This window comes from Anoplolepis gracilipes, chromosome 4 (assembly GCF_047496725.1).
Source record: "Anoplolepis gracilipes chromosome 4, ASM4749672v1, whole genome shotgun sequence".
Classification (NCBI taxonomy): Eukaryota; Metazoa; Arthropoda; class Insecta; order Hymenoptera; family Formicidae; genus Anoplolepis; species Anoplolepis gracilipes.
This window is the reverse complement of record NC_132973.1, coordinates 13,342,996-13,358,349: the sequence shown is the minus strand read 5'-3', so window position 1 is coordinate 13,358,349 and position 15,354 is coordinate 13,342,996. Positions and strand designations below refer to the sequence as shown.

At 29.2% G+C, this 15,354-nt stretch overlaps 3 protein-coding genes across 3 annotated transcripts; all 3 read right to left on the bottom strand.

Moving 5' to 3' along the window:
- Positions 1-1,251: 1,251 nt before the first annotated feature.
- On the bottom strand, positions 1,252-6,022 carry LOC140665449 (glutathione S-transferase-like). Its single transcript, XM_072891600.1, has 4 exons — positions 5,714-6,022; positions 3,600-3,736; positions 2,518-2,685; positions 1,252-2,212 (listed from the first exon to the last, which is right to left on the bottom strand). The coding sequence occupies exons 2-4, from the start codon at positions 3,730-3,732 to the stop codon at positions 1,902-1,904; spliced, it is 612 nt and encodes a 203-aa protein (XP_072747701.1). The 5' UTR covers positions 3,733-3,736; positions 5,714-6,022; the 3' UTR covers positions 1,252-1,901.
- Positions 6,023-7,452: 1,430 nt separating this feature from the next.
- Positions 7,453-10,678, bottom strand: LOC140665450 (glutathione S-transferase-like). Its single transcript, XM_072891602.1, has 4 exons — positions 10,519-10,678; positions 9,346-9,482; positions 8,313-8,480; positions 7,453-8,048 (listed from the first exon to the last, which is right to left on the bottom strand). Exons 2-4 carry the CDS (start codon positions 9,476-9,478, stop codon positions 7,741-7,743), a joined length of 609 nt encoding a protein of 202 aa, XP_072747703.1. The 5' UTR covers positions 9,479-9,482; positions 10,519-10,678; the 3' UTR covers positions 7,453-7,740.
- A 1,153-nt stretch (positions 10,679-11,831) lies between these two features.
- Positions 11,832-14,999, bottom strand: LOC140665047 (uncharacterized). Its single transcript, XM_072890727.1, has 3 exons — positions 14,615-14,999; positions 14,358-14,525; positions 11,832-14,286 (listed from the first exon to the last, which is right to left on the bottom strand). The coding sequence occupies exons 1-3, from the start codon at positions 14,789-14,791 to the stop codon at positions 12,028-12,030; spliced, it is 2,604 nt and encodes an 867-aa protein (XP_072746828.1). The 5' UTR covers positions 14,792-14,999; the 3' UTR covers positions 11,832-12,027.
- Positions 15,000-15,354: the final 355 nt, after the last annotated feature.

Below are 15,354 nucleotides of genomic sequence, written 5' to 3'. Positions count from 1 at the left end.
CAAACATTAACATTTAAAACTTCTTAAAAGTTGTATATTATGATGTTATATATCTATATATATATATAGGAATATAGATTTGTACTTTTATAATAACTTTATATAATAACTTTATTTAATTAATAACTTTTCTTATTATAATACATATTTTCTCTTTAGAACAATCATATCCTTTGGTAATAATATCTTTGGTATGTATTTTGAAAGATAGTATTTTTATACACACACTCTCTCTCATATCTACTCTATGAAAATAAAAATTACATTTTGAAAATTACATTTTTGACACATTTCTTGACATGGCAGCATCTTTGTAAAATATCGACTCTGCGTTATTAGTTCCCCTACATTCCCAGGTAGAATAGAAAGTCACAATAATGTCATTTTGACGTATTTTGACATTATTGTGACTTTCTATTCTACCTGGGAATGACTTGATGAGAGGTAGGGGAACTAATAACGCAGAGTCGATATTTTACAAAGATGCATGTCAAGAAATGTGTTGCAATTATTGCTATTAGATGTTTCTTTCTGCGTGCTGTTAGCAGTTATAACAATAGTTTTAGTTGAAAATTGTTACAAATTATTTAATACATTCGCTGTGCTCTCCGCGACTAAGTGCTATTTTACATTTTGTAGTATTTATCTCAAAATGTAATTTTTATTTTCATAGAGTAGATATAAGAGAGAATGTGTGTATAAAAATACTATCTTTCAAAATAAATACCAAAGATATTATTACCAAAGGATATGATTGTTCTAAAGAGAAAATATGTATTATAATAAGAGAAGTTATTAATTAAATAAAGTTATTAACGTCATTTGACGTTACTTTGATATTATCGTAACTTTTCTACTTGGTTAGCTCTTGAAAAACACCTTCATATTTAATCTAAGATATTTTATCTCAGAAAGTGAATTTGTTTACATTATTAAAGAGAGTCTCTAAAGAGATTCTATATCGCTTTCGATTTCTTTTTCTCCAACGCAAAATTTTTTTTAACACATTTAGTAAAAATAAAATATTTGTTTCACTTTAAATATAAATATAAAAATTATTTTATAAAATGAAAAAGATTAAATGAGAATAAAGGTACAGTATATATATATATATATATATATATATATTATAAATAAAGGAAAGAAAGTACAGTAAATAGAATATAAATATGCTTTAACAAATTCTAAATGAATCGAAAAAATGAAATCTGCGTGAATACAAATAAAATCAACTTAAACACACGCACAAAATAATAAAAGCAGCGATTTATTGAAGTATAAAACTATATATATATAATGAGAAATAGTCTCTCATTAAGGTTTCATTAAAAATAAGCTTTACAGTATTCTTGTTATCATAGCATTAATATATGAATAACAATCAGCCTTCAACAAATATTAAAATATATATTTGGTACGTAGTTCGAAATCTATCATATATAATATAAAAAGAAGGAGGATCAATAAAGCCCGATTTTGGCCCAGGATTTCTTTGTAACTTATTATAATTAATTTAATATATGAGAGACTAAATTTAGCTAATTTTAGCCTAAACGCACATGTTCAACGTAATTATGTCTAATATAATATTTAAGATTTTCAGGCGAATTGTGTAATATTAGAAAAAATATCCATAAATACGAATTTTTGTTAAAACAAGATAACGAATACGTTGAACATGTGTTAGGTTAAAATTAGCTCAATTTAGTTTCTTATGTATTAAGAAGTAATTCTGATGAGTTACAACGAAATTCTGAGGGGTCCAAAAGTGGGCCTTATTGACCCTTCTCCTTTAAATACGTTGACAGAAAAAAATAATTATTGGTCCAAAATGACAGACGAGCAATTAATAATCAAAAAATCAATTATCAATAAAAATACAGAAGTGACATTGATGACATTTATGGATTTATATCGCTCGGACGCTTTTCAATCCAGCTCTTGATAGCCGGTATCTCCTCGACCTTTTGTTTGAGCTGCTTCAGGTTATCATATTTCTCGATTATATCCTCTTGCATCATAAAATTTAAATAGTTCAATAGAGCGACAAATGTGAGATCGGCCCAGGTTAGAGCACCGCCAACGAAGTAACCATCGTTCTTTTGCACCTGAGCGTCCAGACGTTCCAGATAATACGGCACCTTTTCCTTGGCCTGTTTGAGTCTTTCTTCTTTAACCGTTTCATTGTTTTCATAGTGATAAGCTGCAATATCTATAATAAAAACATGAACAGAAGAAAGAGTCGTTATAAGCAATTTTATCAGCGTGTGACACAATTAATTTCGACAAATTAAATTTATGATATTGTAAATATACTCAAAAAAATACTTACAATTAATTCTTTATCACACCTTAATTATTATTTATAAATAAATCGATATATCTGTAGTATCGATAGCTAAGTTTACGGAAATTGCAGTTAAAATTATTTCGAATTTCCTTAAACATTGTAATCATAAACAAAAAAAATAAAAGAAAAAATTGAGAGTATAAATAATATGATACGTCGACACTTACGAGTGCGTAAATCATGTATTGTATCAACAGTGGAATCGATTTCCAAAGACTCCCAATCGTCCTTGCCGGCAAGACCGTATTGCTTTGCCAAGTAGCGGGAGATAGCTGTAGACTGAGCGATCTTCTTCCCATCTACTTCGAGAACAGGTACTTGACCAAATGGCATAGCTATGAAAAATGATATTAAAATGTATAAATATAAAATATGAAAAATTTAAATTTAAATTTTTTTACAAAGAAAAGTTATTCAAAAACTTCTATCACGATAATATTATATTTAAAATTATTTTACGGTATTTGTGTTTCTAAATATTAAGAGATAGAACCTTACCGCTTAATAACTAATTGTTAAATTATTCATATATAATTTAATATTAATATGATGTTAAATTAAGTTTTTAGCAATATAATGTTTAAACATGTCTATTTTTATGATATTTATTTATTGTTCTTAGATATGTAGAATTTATTGGAACAATTTACTGTTTTTTATATATATTTTGTGTGCTCTAAAAAACTTCTCTCTAAATTGTAAATTTATAATATCCGTAATTCGTATAAGTAATATCCGTAATTTATCGGAATTATGCAGAAATGTTTTTCAACAGACCGTTTATATATTGAAAACATTTATAGAACGCAGCATGTTTTTCATTAAACAGTTGAATACAGAGCATTATATTCGTATAATAATGTCGATTGTCATCCTGTAGGGTATTGTAAATGCACAATAAGAAAGAGAAACTTCTATTGTCGCGCACGATACATTCATTTCCGGTTCTAGTAATACGTGAGGAGATTCAATAAAATAATAGATCTAATAATAGAATAATAATATATACAAAAAGAATGTTATGATATATCATATCACCTTTGAAAAACAAAAAACTAAACTACAATAAAAAATTAATTAATGCTCTCGAAAATAGAAAAAGAAATATGAGAATCAGGTTTTTTTCACTGCTATTCGTAAGTCAGATTTAAAGAACATCGAGTTGAATTAATTAAATGATTGTGACAGATAAATAAATGTTAATAAGATATTTGTCATTAATATTGATCAGCATCTTGCAGTTACGTACTAGGCTTAATTTTCGGCCAATCTGCCCTGTCGAAACGAACATCGATGAACTCGGTGCCACCATAGCTGAACAGGAAGCGAATCGGCTCAGCCAATGCTTGAATGGGAAAGTAAGTGAGCTTATAGGAAGGCATGTTGCTGAAAAAGAATATATTTATTATTCTTCGATTTTATTGTAATTAATTCGAGGAATAATCCAATAATGTATAATATATGTTTCAATATCTAATCTGCTCAAGATCATCTCACACTGACATCGGAAGAAAATTTAATATAAATGACGCTTGAACCTTAATAAACTTTTAAATAATTTTTAAATAATTAAATTTAATAAACTTTGGTCAATATCTAAACTTTAAATTTGTGTGTATACGTAAAAATTAAAATAAATTGAAACTTGAATGAAACTTTATAAACTAATATTTAACCAATACCAGATTTAACCAGATTAATTTAAATTAAAATTTTAATTTTAATAATGTATTAAAATTTTTTTCCGTCAAAAACTTAAAATAGAGAGAAAGAGAAACAGAAAAGAGAGAGAGAGAGAGAGAGAGAGAGAGAGAGAGAGAGAGAAGAAAGAGAGGGAAGGGGGGAGAGAGAGAGAGAGAGAGAAAACCAAAATTTAAATAGTTATAAAATCACTTACTGTTTTATTTAAAAATGAAATTATTATCATTTAAAATATTATAAGAATGATAATAATCTCATGATAATCTATTAACCTCTCTATAAATGCATAAGTGTACTTTTATTGTGATAATACCCCTATAAGCGCATAACATTATATAATATTTAAGATATATTCATATTTTTAGATTATTATAATATTTTTAGAATATACCTTAAATATTATATAATATTATGCGCTTATAAGATACGTAATCGTTACAAGTATTTTTTTATCATTATTATTATGAGTATTTCTTCTTATATCAAATCAAATAATGAATTAAAAAAAACACTCTTCACAGAAATGTCTAAATTATATAACATCTGATGTAATGTAATATCTAACATTCGTGCACATATACTCTGTTGCAATTTTTAAATTCACAATCTAAATTTATATAAATATTTTTTTAAACTTTATAGAGTGAGAATTAAATCTATCGAAAACAGATTTTATCAAGTGATGTAAATTTTGTCTGTTACAACTTTAATATAGAATTTTATGTGATATAATATATCATTAGAGAGAAAATATTAGCACTATATAATATATAACAAAAGTTTGTTGATAAAATGTAACAGTAAATTTTGACGGTTAAACTTAGCGTATTTGTAACACGTTTGACACAAATTGACGACAGATTTTACAAGCAGAACACGCGTCTAAAAATAGATGCAGTTGATGCTAATCTACTGCAATATTCCAACCGACGATATACTGACAAAATGCAAACATTTTGCTTTTCTTCAGCGAGTTATTCACTTTAGTTAATGTGACAGTTAATATGATTAATGTGTTTTATAATATTTATAAAATAAATTATTTTACGTAAAATTTATTCAGTATATACATTTTTTTAAATTAAAAAAATAAATGTACTCTTAAAAAATTATGATAACTCAGACTATACATATAATTTCCATTCTTTTAAACAGTATCTTAAATAATTTATAAGTTTTATTCATCGTTCGCGATTCATATTTTATTTGTACGTTTTTGATATCGATGTGACGCCACATTGCAAACGGAAATTTATATCGGTCAAAAATGGTTTGGAAGAAAAACCTTTTATATAATAGCTCTCTTGTGCAAATCATTCCTAAAACAGATATAAATTGCTACTCTAACGCATAAGTACTCTTGCCGTGATTATTCCGAAATCATTCTTTTGATCTCATCATTAATACTGTTTTGTTTTATCAAAATGATTTATATCAAAATTATTATACGTATTATATCAAAATGATTAATTACACATATATATTTTGTGAATCTATTAATCAATCAGCTGCCAATTAGCTGACTGATAACGGCCTTGGCGCCCTTTTATGTAAAATATTTGATTATTATATTACGAAATATTATATCACAGTGTTTACATCAGATCCGAGTTGATTGGTTAAATTTTTAGAACTTAAAAATAAAAAAAAAATTCTACTTACAGTTTACTCGAAACCAATTTTATAAGAAATATGAAGAAGACGCACTTTAGAACACCTGATTGCAATGAATGCGCAGCAATATAAAACCATCTGTTAACTCGTCTATTTATCCCGTCCACTCTCTATATCTCTCCCACTTTAATGTCTCGGGTCATATCATGCTTCAAATAAAATTTACAAGAGAAATATGTCTATAATATGTCTAATATGCGAATCGAAACTTTCCGGAGAGCACAATAATCAAAAACAAAAATGTAAAAACGATGTTGAATGATTTTGAAAACATTGTTTAATCATTTTTTTAACGTTATTTATAAATTTTTGGATGTTATTGTGAATTATCTTTTATCAAACGGCCAAATTGCAAGTAATGACGCTGATGAAGCAAAATTGTGTGTGAAGTTATGCAAATATTTATCTGCAATCTTACGCAGATATTGTTCAGAAATTATTATTTACATTTACATTTTAAGAATTATCAGATACTTCATGTTCTAGATAATAATTTGTATTAATAAAGACAGCTTGTGTAGGCTACTGAATGCGAAATAAAGAAAAGTTTATCTCCGCTTTTAAAAATAATTATATTCCTAGAAATGTCTCTCGCAAATTATATAAAAAGGCATACGTAACACAATTTATAATCGTTAATTCTTTCTATAAAGATATACTTAATTCTTATTAAAAATATTTAATTACAAATTTTATAATCGTAATTCTAATTTGTAATTAATTTTCATAAATGTATGTCTAGAAAGAAAATAAAAATATATTCTATAAAAGACAAGTATCTATTCTTATTTAAAAATATTTTAAAATATTAAATTAAAAATGATATATATATAATTTTTATTCAATATTTTGAAAGCTTAATAAACTTGATATGATAATCTATACATATATAGTATTTGCATAAAGCACAAAAAATGTACATTTTCTCTTAAAATTGGGATTTTATCCCTTCAAATCGAGACTTTATGTTTTAGGAACAGTGACGAATCATGATATATATTTACATCAATTTGTATACCGATAATGTGCTAAAATTAATTTTTCTGCATATTTTTATTTTGTGTTGAATATAGAAATATATACGTCAGTTTTTTTTTTTTATTCTTAGCTTATGTATGATTATACTGTGCTTTATATATGTATATAAAATATGCAATAAATAAAAACAAATATATCAAACGATATAATATAAAGATTTTCCACATGTCCTATTTATTCGTAAAAGTATATCTGTATTATTAAATTAAATTTCTTTTGTAAAAAAAAGCGGCCCCGCAGTGCTGACAACCTAAATACATTGATTAAGGGCAATATACCTTGATTTAATTCAAAATATTAAATTAATTTTATATGTAATTCGAAAGTATTCTAACATAAGTAAAATTAATTTCTGCTAACAGTCCTCGACAGCATATTGTCCTATGTAATATCAGTGCTGTATTATCTGTTTTCGCATGACAAGCTAATAATTGTCACATTTATTATATTCATTAAATAGATTCTCGGCTATGTTTAATATTTACATTATCTTCAAGTTAAACTTTTTTCTGGATACATTTAATATAAATAAAATATTTATTTCAACTTGAATATACATGAAATTATTTTATAAAAAGGGGAAGAACAAGGAAAATGTAACGAATACTGGCATATTATAGCAAATTCTGACTATATCAAAGAAGTCTGACTATATCAATGAAATCTGTCAGAATACAAACAAAATCATATAAAATAATAAAAATAACGATTTATTGAAATACAAAATTATATAATGCAAAAACAGTCTGTTGGGTAAGGTTCTATCAGAAATAGACATACAACAGCCTTTAACGAGTGTTAAAATATATATCTATATCTCATGTGTGTGCTATTTCTAAATCTATTATACATATATAGATTTAAGCACGGTAGAAAAAAGAAAAATTGATATTAAGTTAAACCGAAATAGTTTAACATGAACAAGCAATCAAAGGTAGAAAATAGATGGTAGAAAAATGAACCATCATTCAATGAAATTAGAGATCGCTGGGCGGACGCTTTTCAATCCAACTTTTGATGGCCGGTACCTCCTCGACTTTTTGTTTGAGCTGTTTCAAATTTTCATATTTCTCGATTATATTCTCCTGACTCATATAATTTAGATAGTCCAGTAAAGCGACAAATGTGAGATCGGCCCAGGTTAGAGCACCGCCGACGAAGTAACCACCGTTCTTCTGCACCTGAGCGTCCAAACGTTCCAGATAATACGGCACCAACTCTTTGGCGACTTTGAGTTTCTCCTCTTTAACCGCTTCATTATTTTCATAATGATGAGCCGCGATTTCTATGATGGAAAAAAGAACAAATCAATAAGCAATTTCAATTAAGGATTTGAAACGATTAATTTTAATAAATCAAATTACTGTAAATATACAAACAAAAATATGTATATATATATATATAAACTTATAGTTTCCATTGTTACAACTAAATCGGTATGCCAACGATATCTGAGTTCACTAAAATTGCGATTCAAATCATTTTCTCATCATCTAGTAATAAAGGAAAAAAAATTAAAATCTAAATGGTATATTGTGTCTACACTCACTGAGGCGTAAATCGTGTATTGTATCGACGGTGGAGTCGATTTCTAGAGATTCCCAATCATCTTTGCCAGCAAGACCGTATTGTTTGGCCAAGTAGCGGGAGATAGCTGTAGACTGAGCAATCTTCTTTCCGTCTACTTCAAGCACAGGTACTTGGCCAAACGGCGTAGCTGTAAAAAATGATATTGAAGCATATGAATACAAAATAGAAAAAAATTATATAAAGTTTGTTGTAAAAGAATCTATTTAAATTTATATCACAATAAAATTACAATTATTATATAATATCTGTATCTAAATATTAAGAGAAAGAATTTTAATGATAAATAATTAATTATTAAAATTAAATTGTATATTATTTTTAAATCTATTAATTAGCTTTTTAACAACATAAATTTATTTGTTCTCATCAGAATTATTTATTGTTCTATTATCTAATATAGAATTTATTAAAATGATTTACTGCTTTATGTATATATACTCTTATGCATATTTTGTGTACTTTAAAAGACTTTCTGTCTAAATTGTAATTGTAAATTTTTTATAACGCATCAATAATTTACTAATCAGCTTGGATCATGTAGTAAATACTGATATCAATAAGTTGTTTGATGAAAACAGTATGTTTTTCATAAAGCAGATAAATACATATACGTAGCATTGTATATGTATGACAATATCAATTGTCTTGAAAGACATTACAAAACATAATAAGAAACAAACTTCTATTGTCACACAATGAAAATAACCTTCATTTTTGCTTCTGTGATCTATACAAGAAAGTTCAATAAAATGATATATATAATAGAATGAAAGTTCAATAAATTTATAATAAAATAGAATAATATACAATATAAAAAATAGTGTACCAGAAAAAACGGAAAAAATTATGTTTTTTGCTGCTGTCATAAATATCTATAAATCAGATTTAAACACTTGATCTAAATTAAGTGGCTGCGACAGATGAATAGATGCTAATAAAATAAGATAAGATATATGTCATTAATATTGATCGCGCCTTGCAGATGTACATACTAGGCTTAATTTGCGGCCAATCCTCTCTGTTGAAACGATCGTCGACGAATTCTGTACCACCATAGCTAAACAGGAAGCGAATTGGCTCACCCAATGCCTTGAGAGGAAAATAAGTCAGCTTATAGGAAGGCATGTTGCTAAAAAAAAAAAAAAAGATATTTATTATTGTTTGGTCTTATTGGCCCATATTCTAAGCTCACATTTATCGTTAAATCTTTAAATGTGTTTTTATACATGAATTTATATACAGAATATGGGTTATTGTCATTATAATTCAAAGAATGAATCAGTAATATATTTCTAATATCTAATCTTCTCTACATCATCTCATATTGATTTAAATTTCAAGAAGTTGGTAAGAGCCAAAAGCAGATAATAGTGTATCATTCAAAGAAAATTAATTACTCATTAATAAATTAATTTTTCATTGAAATTGATTAGTTATGCACAAGTTTTTCTTAATATAATACCAAATAACTAAATAATCCTCCCCTTTAGAGGATCAAGGTTTATTAAAATAAGAATCTCAAATTGAGATTTAATTATTTGGTATCGCATCAAGAAAAATTTATGTTCTGTATACAACTAACATTATCTGCGTCTGGTTTTTATTAACTAGCCCAGTCAAATTTAAACTTGTGTTTAACCTTGAGAGCCTTACTAATTTTTTAATTGATTTTACATTGATGAGAAGGAAATCTCGTTACTAAAGAGAGAAGGCTTGAATTTTAAATTTAATTAAACAATATCAAAATCTTACTCATTGTTCGCGATTTATATTTTACCCGTACATCCTGACTTATTTCTAATTTCAATAACCATATATATATATATTACGTTACACCGTTACACAATGGCGTCTTTCTTCTACATCATTTCTAACAAGGTTCAAGTAAAAGGCGTTCTTCTTTCAAATCATTCCTGATAAATTTCTACTACAACGTAATATATATTCATGCTGCAAATCATTATTTCAATCTCATCATCATTGCTGCTTCGTTATTATATCAAAACGATCATTTAATATATTTTTGCGAATCGCTATTTTAATTAGCCGGCTGGTAACGGTTTCAATACTCTCTTTGTGAATTATTCTCGATTATATTATACGATATTTACAGGCTCGAGTTGATCAGTCAAATTTGGATCTTAAAAATGAAGAGTTTTACTTACAATTCACTCCAGACAAATTCTACGAGGAAAATGAAGACGCTTTTAAGGTCACCGACAATGACACGTCCAATGATATAAAACCGGCTGTTGAGTGTCAGCCAAGCCGCCGAGCTCTATTTATTTGATTTATCCTTATCCCCGCCAACTCTGTCTGCCCCCAACCCCCTCCCACTTCCCACTTCGTTACCTTGGCATCGATCACGTAATGCTTCAAAGGAAACTTGCAAGAGAAATATATGAGCGAGTTGGGGGAGCGTAATGTAACAAAATGTAAAAGACGTTTAAAAATGTTGATTAATTTGTAAACATTATTTCATCTTTTGCATGTCACCTAATTGTTGGATGTTATTCTGAATTATCTTCCATCAAACAGCTCGAATTGCAAGTAACGATGCTGATACAGAATTGTATATTACATGAGATAAAATTATGTCTGCAGTCAACAAAGATATTATTCAACAACTATCTTTACATTTACGAAATTCTCAGATAAGCGATATTTGTATTCAAACAACTTATAAGACACTATAAGAACAATAAAGACTAAATAAATACTAAGAAAATAAAGACAAAATAAGATTTACCTTTTGTCTTTAGAAATGATTACACTGTTGGAAATGTCTGTTGTAGATTATATAAAAATGCATACGTGACAAAATCTAAAATCATGCGTATTGATTCTTTCTATAAAGATATATTTATTTCTAATTTAAGAATATTTAATTATAAATTTTACTTATAAATGTATGCCGAAAAAAGAAAAAATAATTCTATAAATAAAAGACAAATGTATTCATATTATTTATTTAAAGAGATTTAAAAATATTAAATTATTATATAAATATATAATTTTCGTTCAATAATTCGAAAGATGAATAAACTTTGTGCAAAAGTTATTTATTTCATTAAATTGTATACACAAGACATTGTGTTATATAAAAAAGTTGAAAAAAATACTGAGAAAAAGAATATATCTTTTTTATAAAATTCATAAAAATTATTTTCATAATAAAAAACAAAACTTATAAAAATTTAACATAGATTTACAGGACTTTATCTTATTCAATAGATGATCTATCTGTATAATGATTATATGATCATATGTATAATGATAACAATGTGATAATTAAAACATTACTAAATGACATGTGTCATCAAATATTTCAAATATAATCTCAATGATATAATATCGTTAATAAAAATTCTGCCGTAAAAATTCTATACAATAAAAATTCCTAATAATTGTAACATATAAATATACATTCTACATATATATATATATATATATATATATATATATATATATACCCAATTTCCCCGTATCATAATATGATACAAAACATTTATCATAATGCTGATTATGAAAGAAAAAACTCAATACGTGACTATATTCAAAGTATAAGATACGAATATGCATGTAAAGTACGAGTTATATTACCTTCTAAATCTCATTATAAAAAAAAAGATAATTATCACAGTAGAGTTATAATTTGCGTTTCTTGCTTTCCTTTATGTATGAAACATTTGCCCGATAATAGCAAAGTTCCTAACAGTGGAATTCATGTCGGAAATGTCAGTGTTCGGTTGCAGACCCGATGAGACAACCGCAGTCGCCGTACCCGTTGCATGCGCGTTTATTCGCTGAATATCGTCCATGTAACCCTTGTTCGTCTGTACATTCAGAGTGCTGTTAATGACGTTCAGATGAGCTTGAGGCAATGTGGTCGCGATGATGGGCGCGATAACCGAGGAAGGAGATGTCGCGGAAGAAATACCGCCGGAAATAATCGTCTGAGGTGACTGGCCGCAGTAGGTGGTCTGTTGCTGCGGGTTTTGCACGGTTCCCGATTGATAATTGCTATACTGTGCCTTGCACTTCTTCTCGTGCACGAACAAGCTGCCGGAATGACTGTAAGCCGTGCCACAGATCTTGCATGCGTACGGTTTCTCGCCCGTGTGTGTAAATCTATGCTCCTTGAGATACTTTAGCCGGCGGAACGATTTGCCACAAGTCTTACAATGATAATTCGCCTCGCCAGTGTGCGTGGTGATGTGAGCCTTGAGGGTGCACGACTTGGCGAAAGCCGCGCTGCAATACTGACAGACAAACGGCCGATCGCCTGTGTGAGTCCTCTCATGATTGATGCAGTTCGAATTGGACGTGAAACCGCGGCCGCAGTACTTGCACACGTGCGGCTTGTAACCCGTGTGCGTTCTCATGTGAAACATGAGACCGGTGTTTTGCCGGAACGTTTTGCTGCATATATGACAGAGGAAACGTTTGAAATTCGTATCCTGCTGTTCCTTGGCGCGTTCGTGAATTCGCAGATGCCTCTGTAGCTTGATCTCCTTCTCGAACGACTTGTTACACTCCTCGCACGTATACAGCTTCAACTTTTCGCTACTTTTTTCCTGATCTTTATACTTATCCGCGCAAATACATACGCCACTTGCACCGCAATTTGCGCAATACTCGTCTTGTCCGCCATGTGTTTTCATTTGATGTTTTAATAGAGACTTCTTTGTGTCGTACGATTTTCCACAGATCTTGCAGGGAAAGCCTTTGCCTTCGTTATCGGAATCCAATTCTTCCCTGATCCAACTGTTTATCAACTTAATGGCCGATTTATCGTCAGGTGGTTTCTGCGGCTCCGAGCATGTTTTGCTCTCATCATGACCATATCGATCCATGTGACTCTTAAGCCTATCCTGTCGGAAAAATTTCATGTTACAGACGCTACAAACGAATTGTTTATGTACTGACTGATGACGTTGAAGGCTCTTTTCGTTATTAAAGCGTTTGCTGCAATATTTGCAGTCAAAGAACAACGTATCATCGAAAGACTTAAATTTGTCATCACTCGAATCGCTATTTAACGAATCTCTCTGCTCAGTTTTTAAATTACGTTTCCTTAGTTCTCTCGTTGGGCCCTCTTTTTCGCTTTGCAATTTGCCATCATCCACTATTGCTTCATCCTTATTCACCATCACAGGCAGTGACATTTCAGAGATTTCTGGATTATTTTCTAATTTTCTTTTGTCTCGTATCTCTTTTAATATAGAGAAAACTTCCTTAGGATTCGCTCTCTTGTGGACATTCAAATGTCTAACCATAGTATCAGTTTTCCTAAAACTTTTATTGCAGATTCTGCAAAACACTGGTTCTGGCTTCTCCTTTGTTTTGTGTAAATTAAAATGCTTATGCAGTTTATCCAAACAGAAAAATTGTTTATCACAGTTATCACATTTGAACTCTTTATCATCATGAGTTGACGTATGTCTATCTAAAGACTTTTTACTGGAATAAAATCTATCACATTTTGGACATTTATATTGCAATTCAAATTCTGACGTATCCATTCTATCAATATTTTTCGTTTTTGTTTGATACTCACTATTGCTAATATCTCGTTTAATGCTTGTACTCTTTTTGATATATCTTCTCTGTCTTTCTTTATGATTCTTCAAATTTTCTATAGATGTAACTCTTTTGAACATAGTTAGTCTTCTTGTTCTATGAACTTCCTTTATAACTATTTTATCATGTTGTTTACATTTATTAATGCAATCTAAATCTGGTACATTATCTATTAGAATACTTTCTATTTGATTAAAAGCATCCGGTTGTTCATGTTTCATAACATTCCTTGATTCCATCATAAAGATATTTTTCTCTATATTAATTCTATTATCCATACTTAATTCCTTATTGTCCTCTAATTTGATTGTATCCAGAATAAAAGATTGCTCGGTTTGACAATATTGATCCTGCAAAAAGAAATATAATCAATAGCTTGAACAATGCTGAAATTATTTTATTTACATATAAATATAAATACTTTTGTAGGATTAAAATTGCCAGTGTTATTTGTGTTCAACGTTATTCCATAAAGCTTTCTAAGCTCCTTGTCTGCTTTCTGGCATTGTTCCCTTAATTCATAGGCAACATTAATTTTGTTTTCACATTTGGTACAGATGTTAGAAGGCAAACCATCGTCTTCCTGAACCTAGATAAATAGAAGAAATCAAATCAACCTATTACCTTGTATACATGAAAAATAAATACAAATGTCAAATAGAGCAAACAAAAACAAACCTCCACCCCACCGCATAATTGCAATTTCTTCGAGAGAAGTTCAGATGTACTCGCGTTATCTGAATCGTTCCAATTTTTGCGAAAGATGCACTGATTGTAATGATTCATAGTCAGACAGACGCGGCAGAGACTGGTGTCCTGATTTGCCCGCGTCAACATTTCGTCGTCGTCTTGCATCGTTGTATAAATCTTCCTTTTCGTTCCTTTCGGCAAAACGCAAGCGTGACTAAAATTCGCGTCAATGCTTTTCCAAGATCGATGACTTTTCGCACAATACCATCGTTAAATTGAAAACGTTGATCGCACACACATTGTCATATATACATTCGCACGCATCTTACTCTCCTTGTTTTCTTCCAACTTCCATAATGTCAGACAGGCAGCGGGCACTGCGGCTAGGCGGGTATGCTAGAGTTTTCACCAGAGAGAAGCCTGAAAGAGGCCACGCTGCCATTTTCCATATGACACTTTTTCCTTGCAGTATGGTAACGCCAACTGGATCTCTTTTAGAACGGAAGGAACTACATACATGATCAAAACCATTTTTCGGTGCCACGGTAAAACAGTCGGTAAAGTAACCAGTTGGTTCATATCTGTGCTAAATCTATAATTGTGAATTTGAAAAGTACAGAAATATTTTAGGTTTATTAATATATTTCATTATATATTATTTTAGTTACGCGTAATCTTTTTTTTTATTTTAACAATAACAATATATATATATACTATTAGAGAAATTA

Excerpts from the sequence above, each read along its gene's own strand:
- LOC140665450 (XM_072891602.1), bottom strand. The coding sequence starts at position 9,478 with ATGCCTTCCTATAAGCTGACTTATTTTCCTCTCAAGGCATTGGGTGAG. Across the intron at positions 8,481-9,345 it reads TTGGCCGCAAATTAAGCCTA|CTACGCCGTTTGGCCAAGTA; the intron begins GTATGTACATCT and ends CATTTTTTACAG. Across the intron at positions 8,049-8,312 it reads AATACACGATTTACGCCTCA|AAATCGCGGCTCATCATTAT; the intron begins GTGAGTGTAGAC and ends TTTCCATCATAG.
- LOC140665449 (XM_072891600.1), bottom strand. The coding sequence starts at position 3,732 with ATGCCTTCCTATAAGCTCACTTACTTTCCCATTCAAGCATTGGCTGAG. Across the intron at positions 2,686-3,599 it reads TTGGCCGAAAATTAAGCCTA|CTATGCCATTTGGTCAAGTA; the intron begins GTACGTAACTGC and ends CATTTTTCATAG. Across the intron at positions 2,213-2,517 it reads AATACATGATTTACGCACTC|ATATTGCAGCTTATCACTAT; the intron begins GTAAGTGTCGAC and ends TTTTTATTATAG.
- LOC140665047 (XM_072890727.1), bottom strand. The coding sequence starts at position 14,791 with ATGCAAGACGACGACGAAATGTTGACGCGGGCAAATCAGGACACCAGT. Across the intron at positions 14,526-14,614 it reads AATTATGCGGTGGGGTGGAG|GTTCAGGAAGACGATGGTTT; the intron begins GTTTGTTTTTGT and ends CTATTTATCTAG. Across the intron at positions 14,287-14,357 it reads GCAATTTTAATCCTACAAAA|GATCAATATTGTCAAACCGA; the intron begins GTATTTATATTT and ends TTCTTTTTGCAG.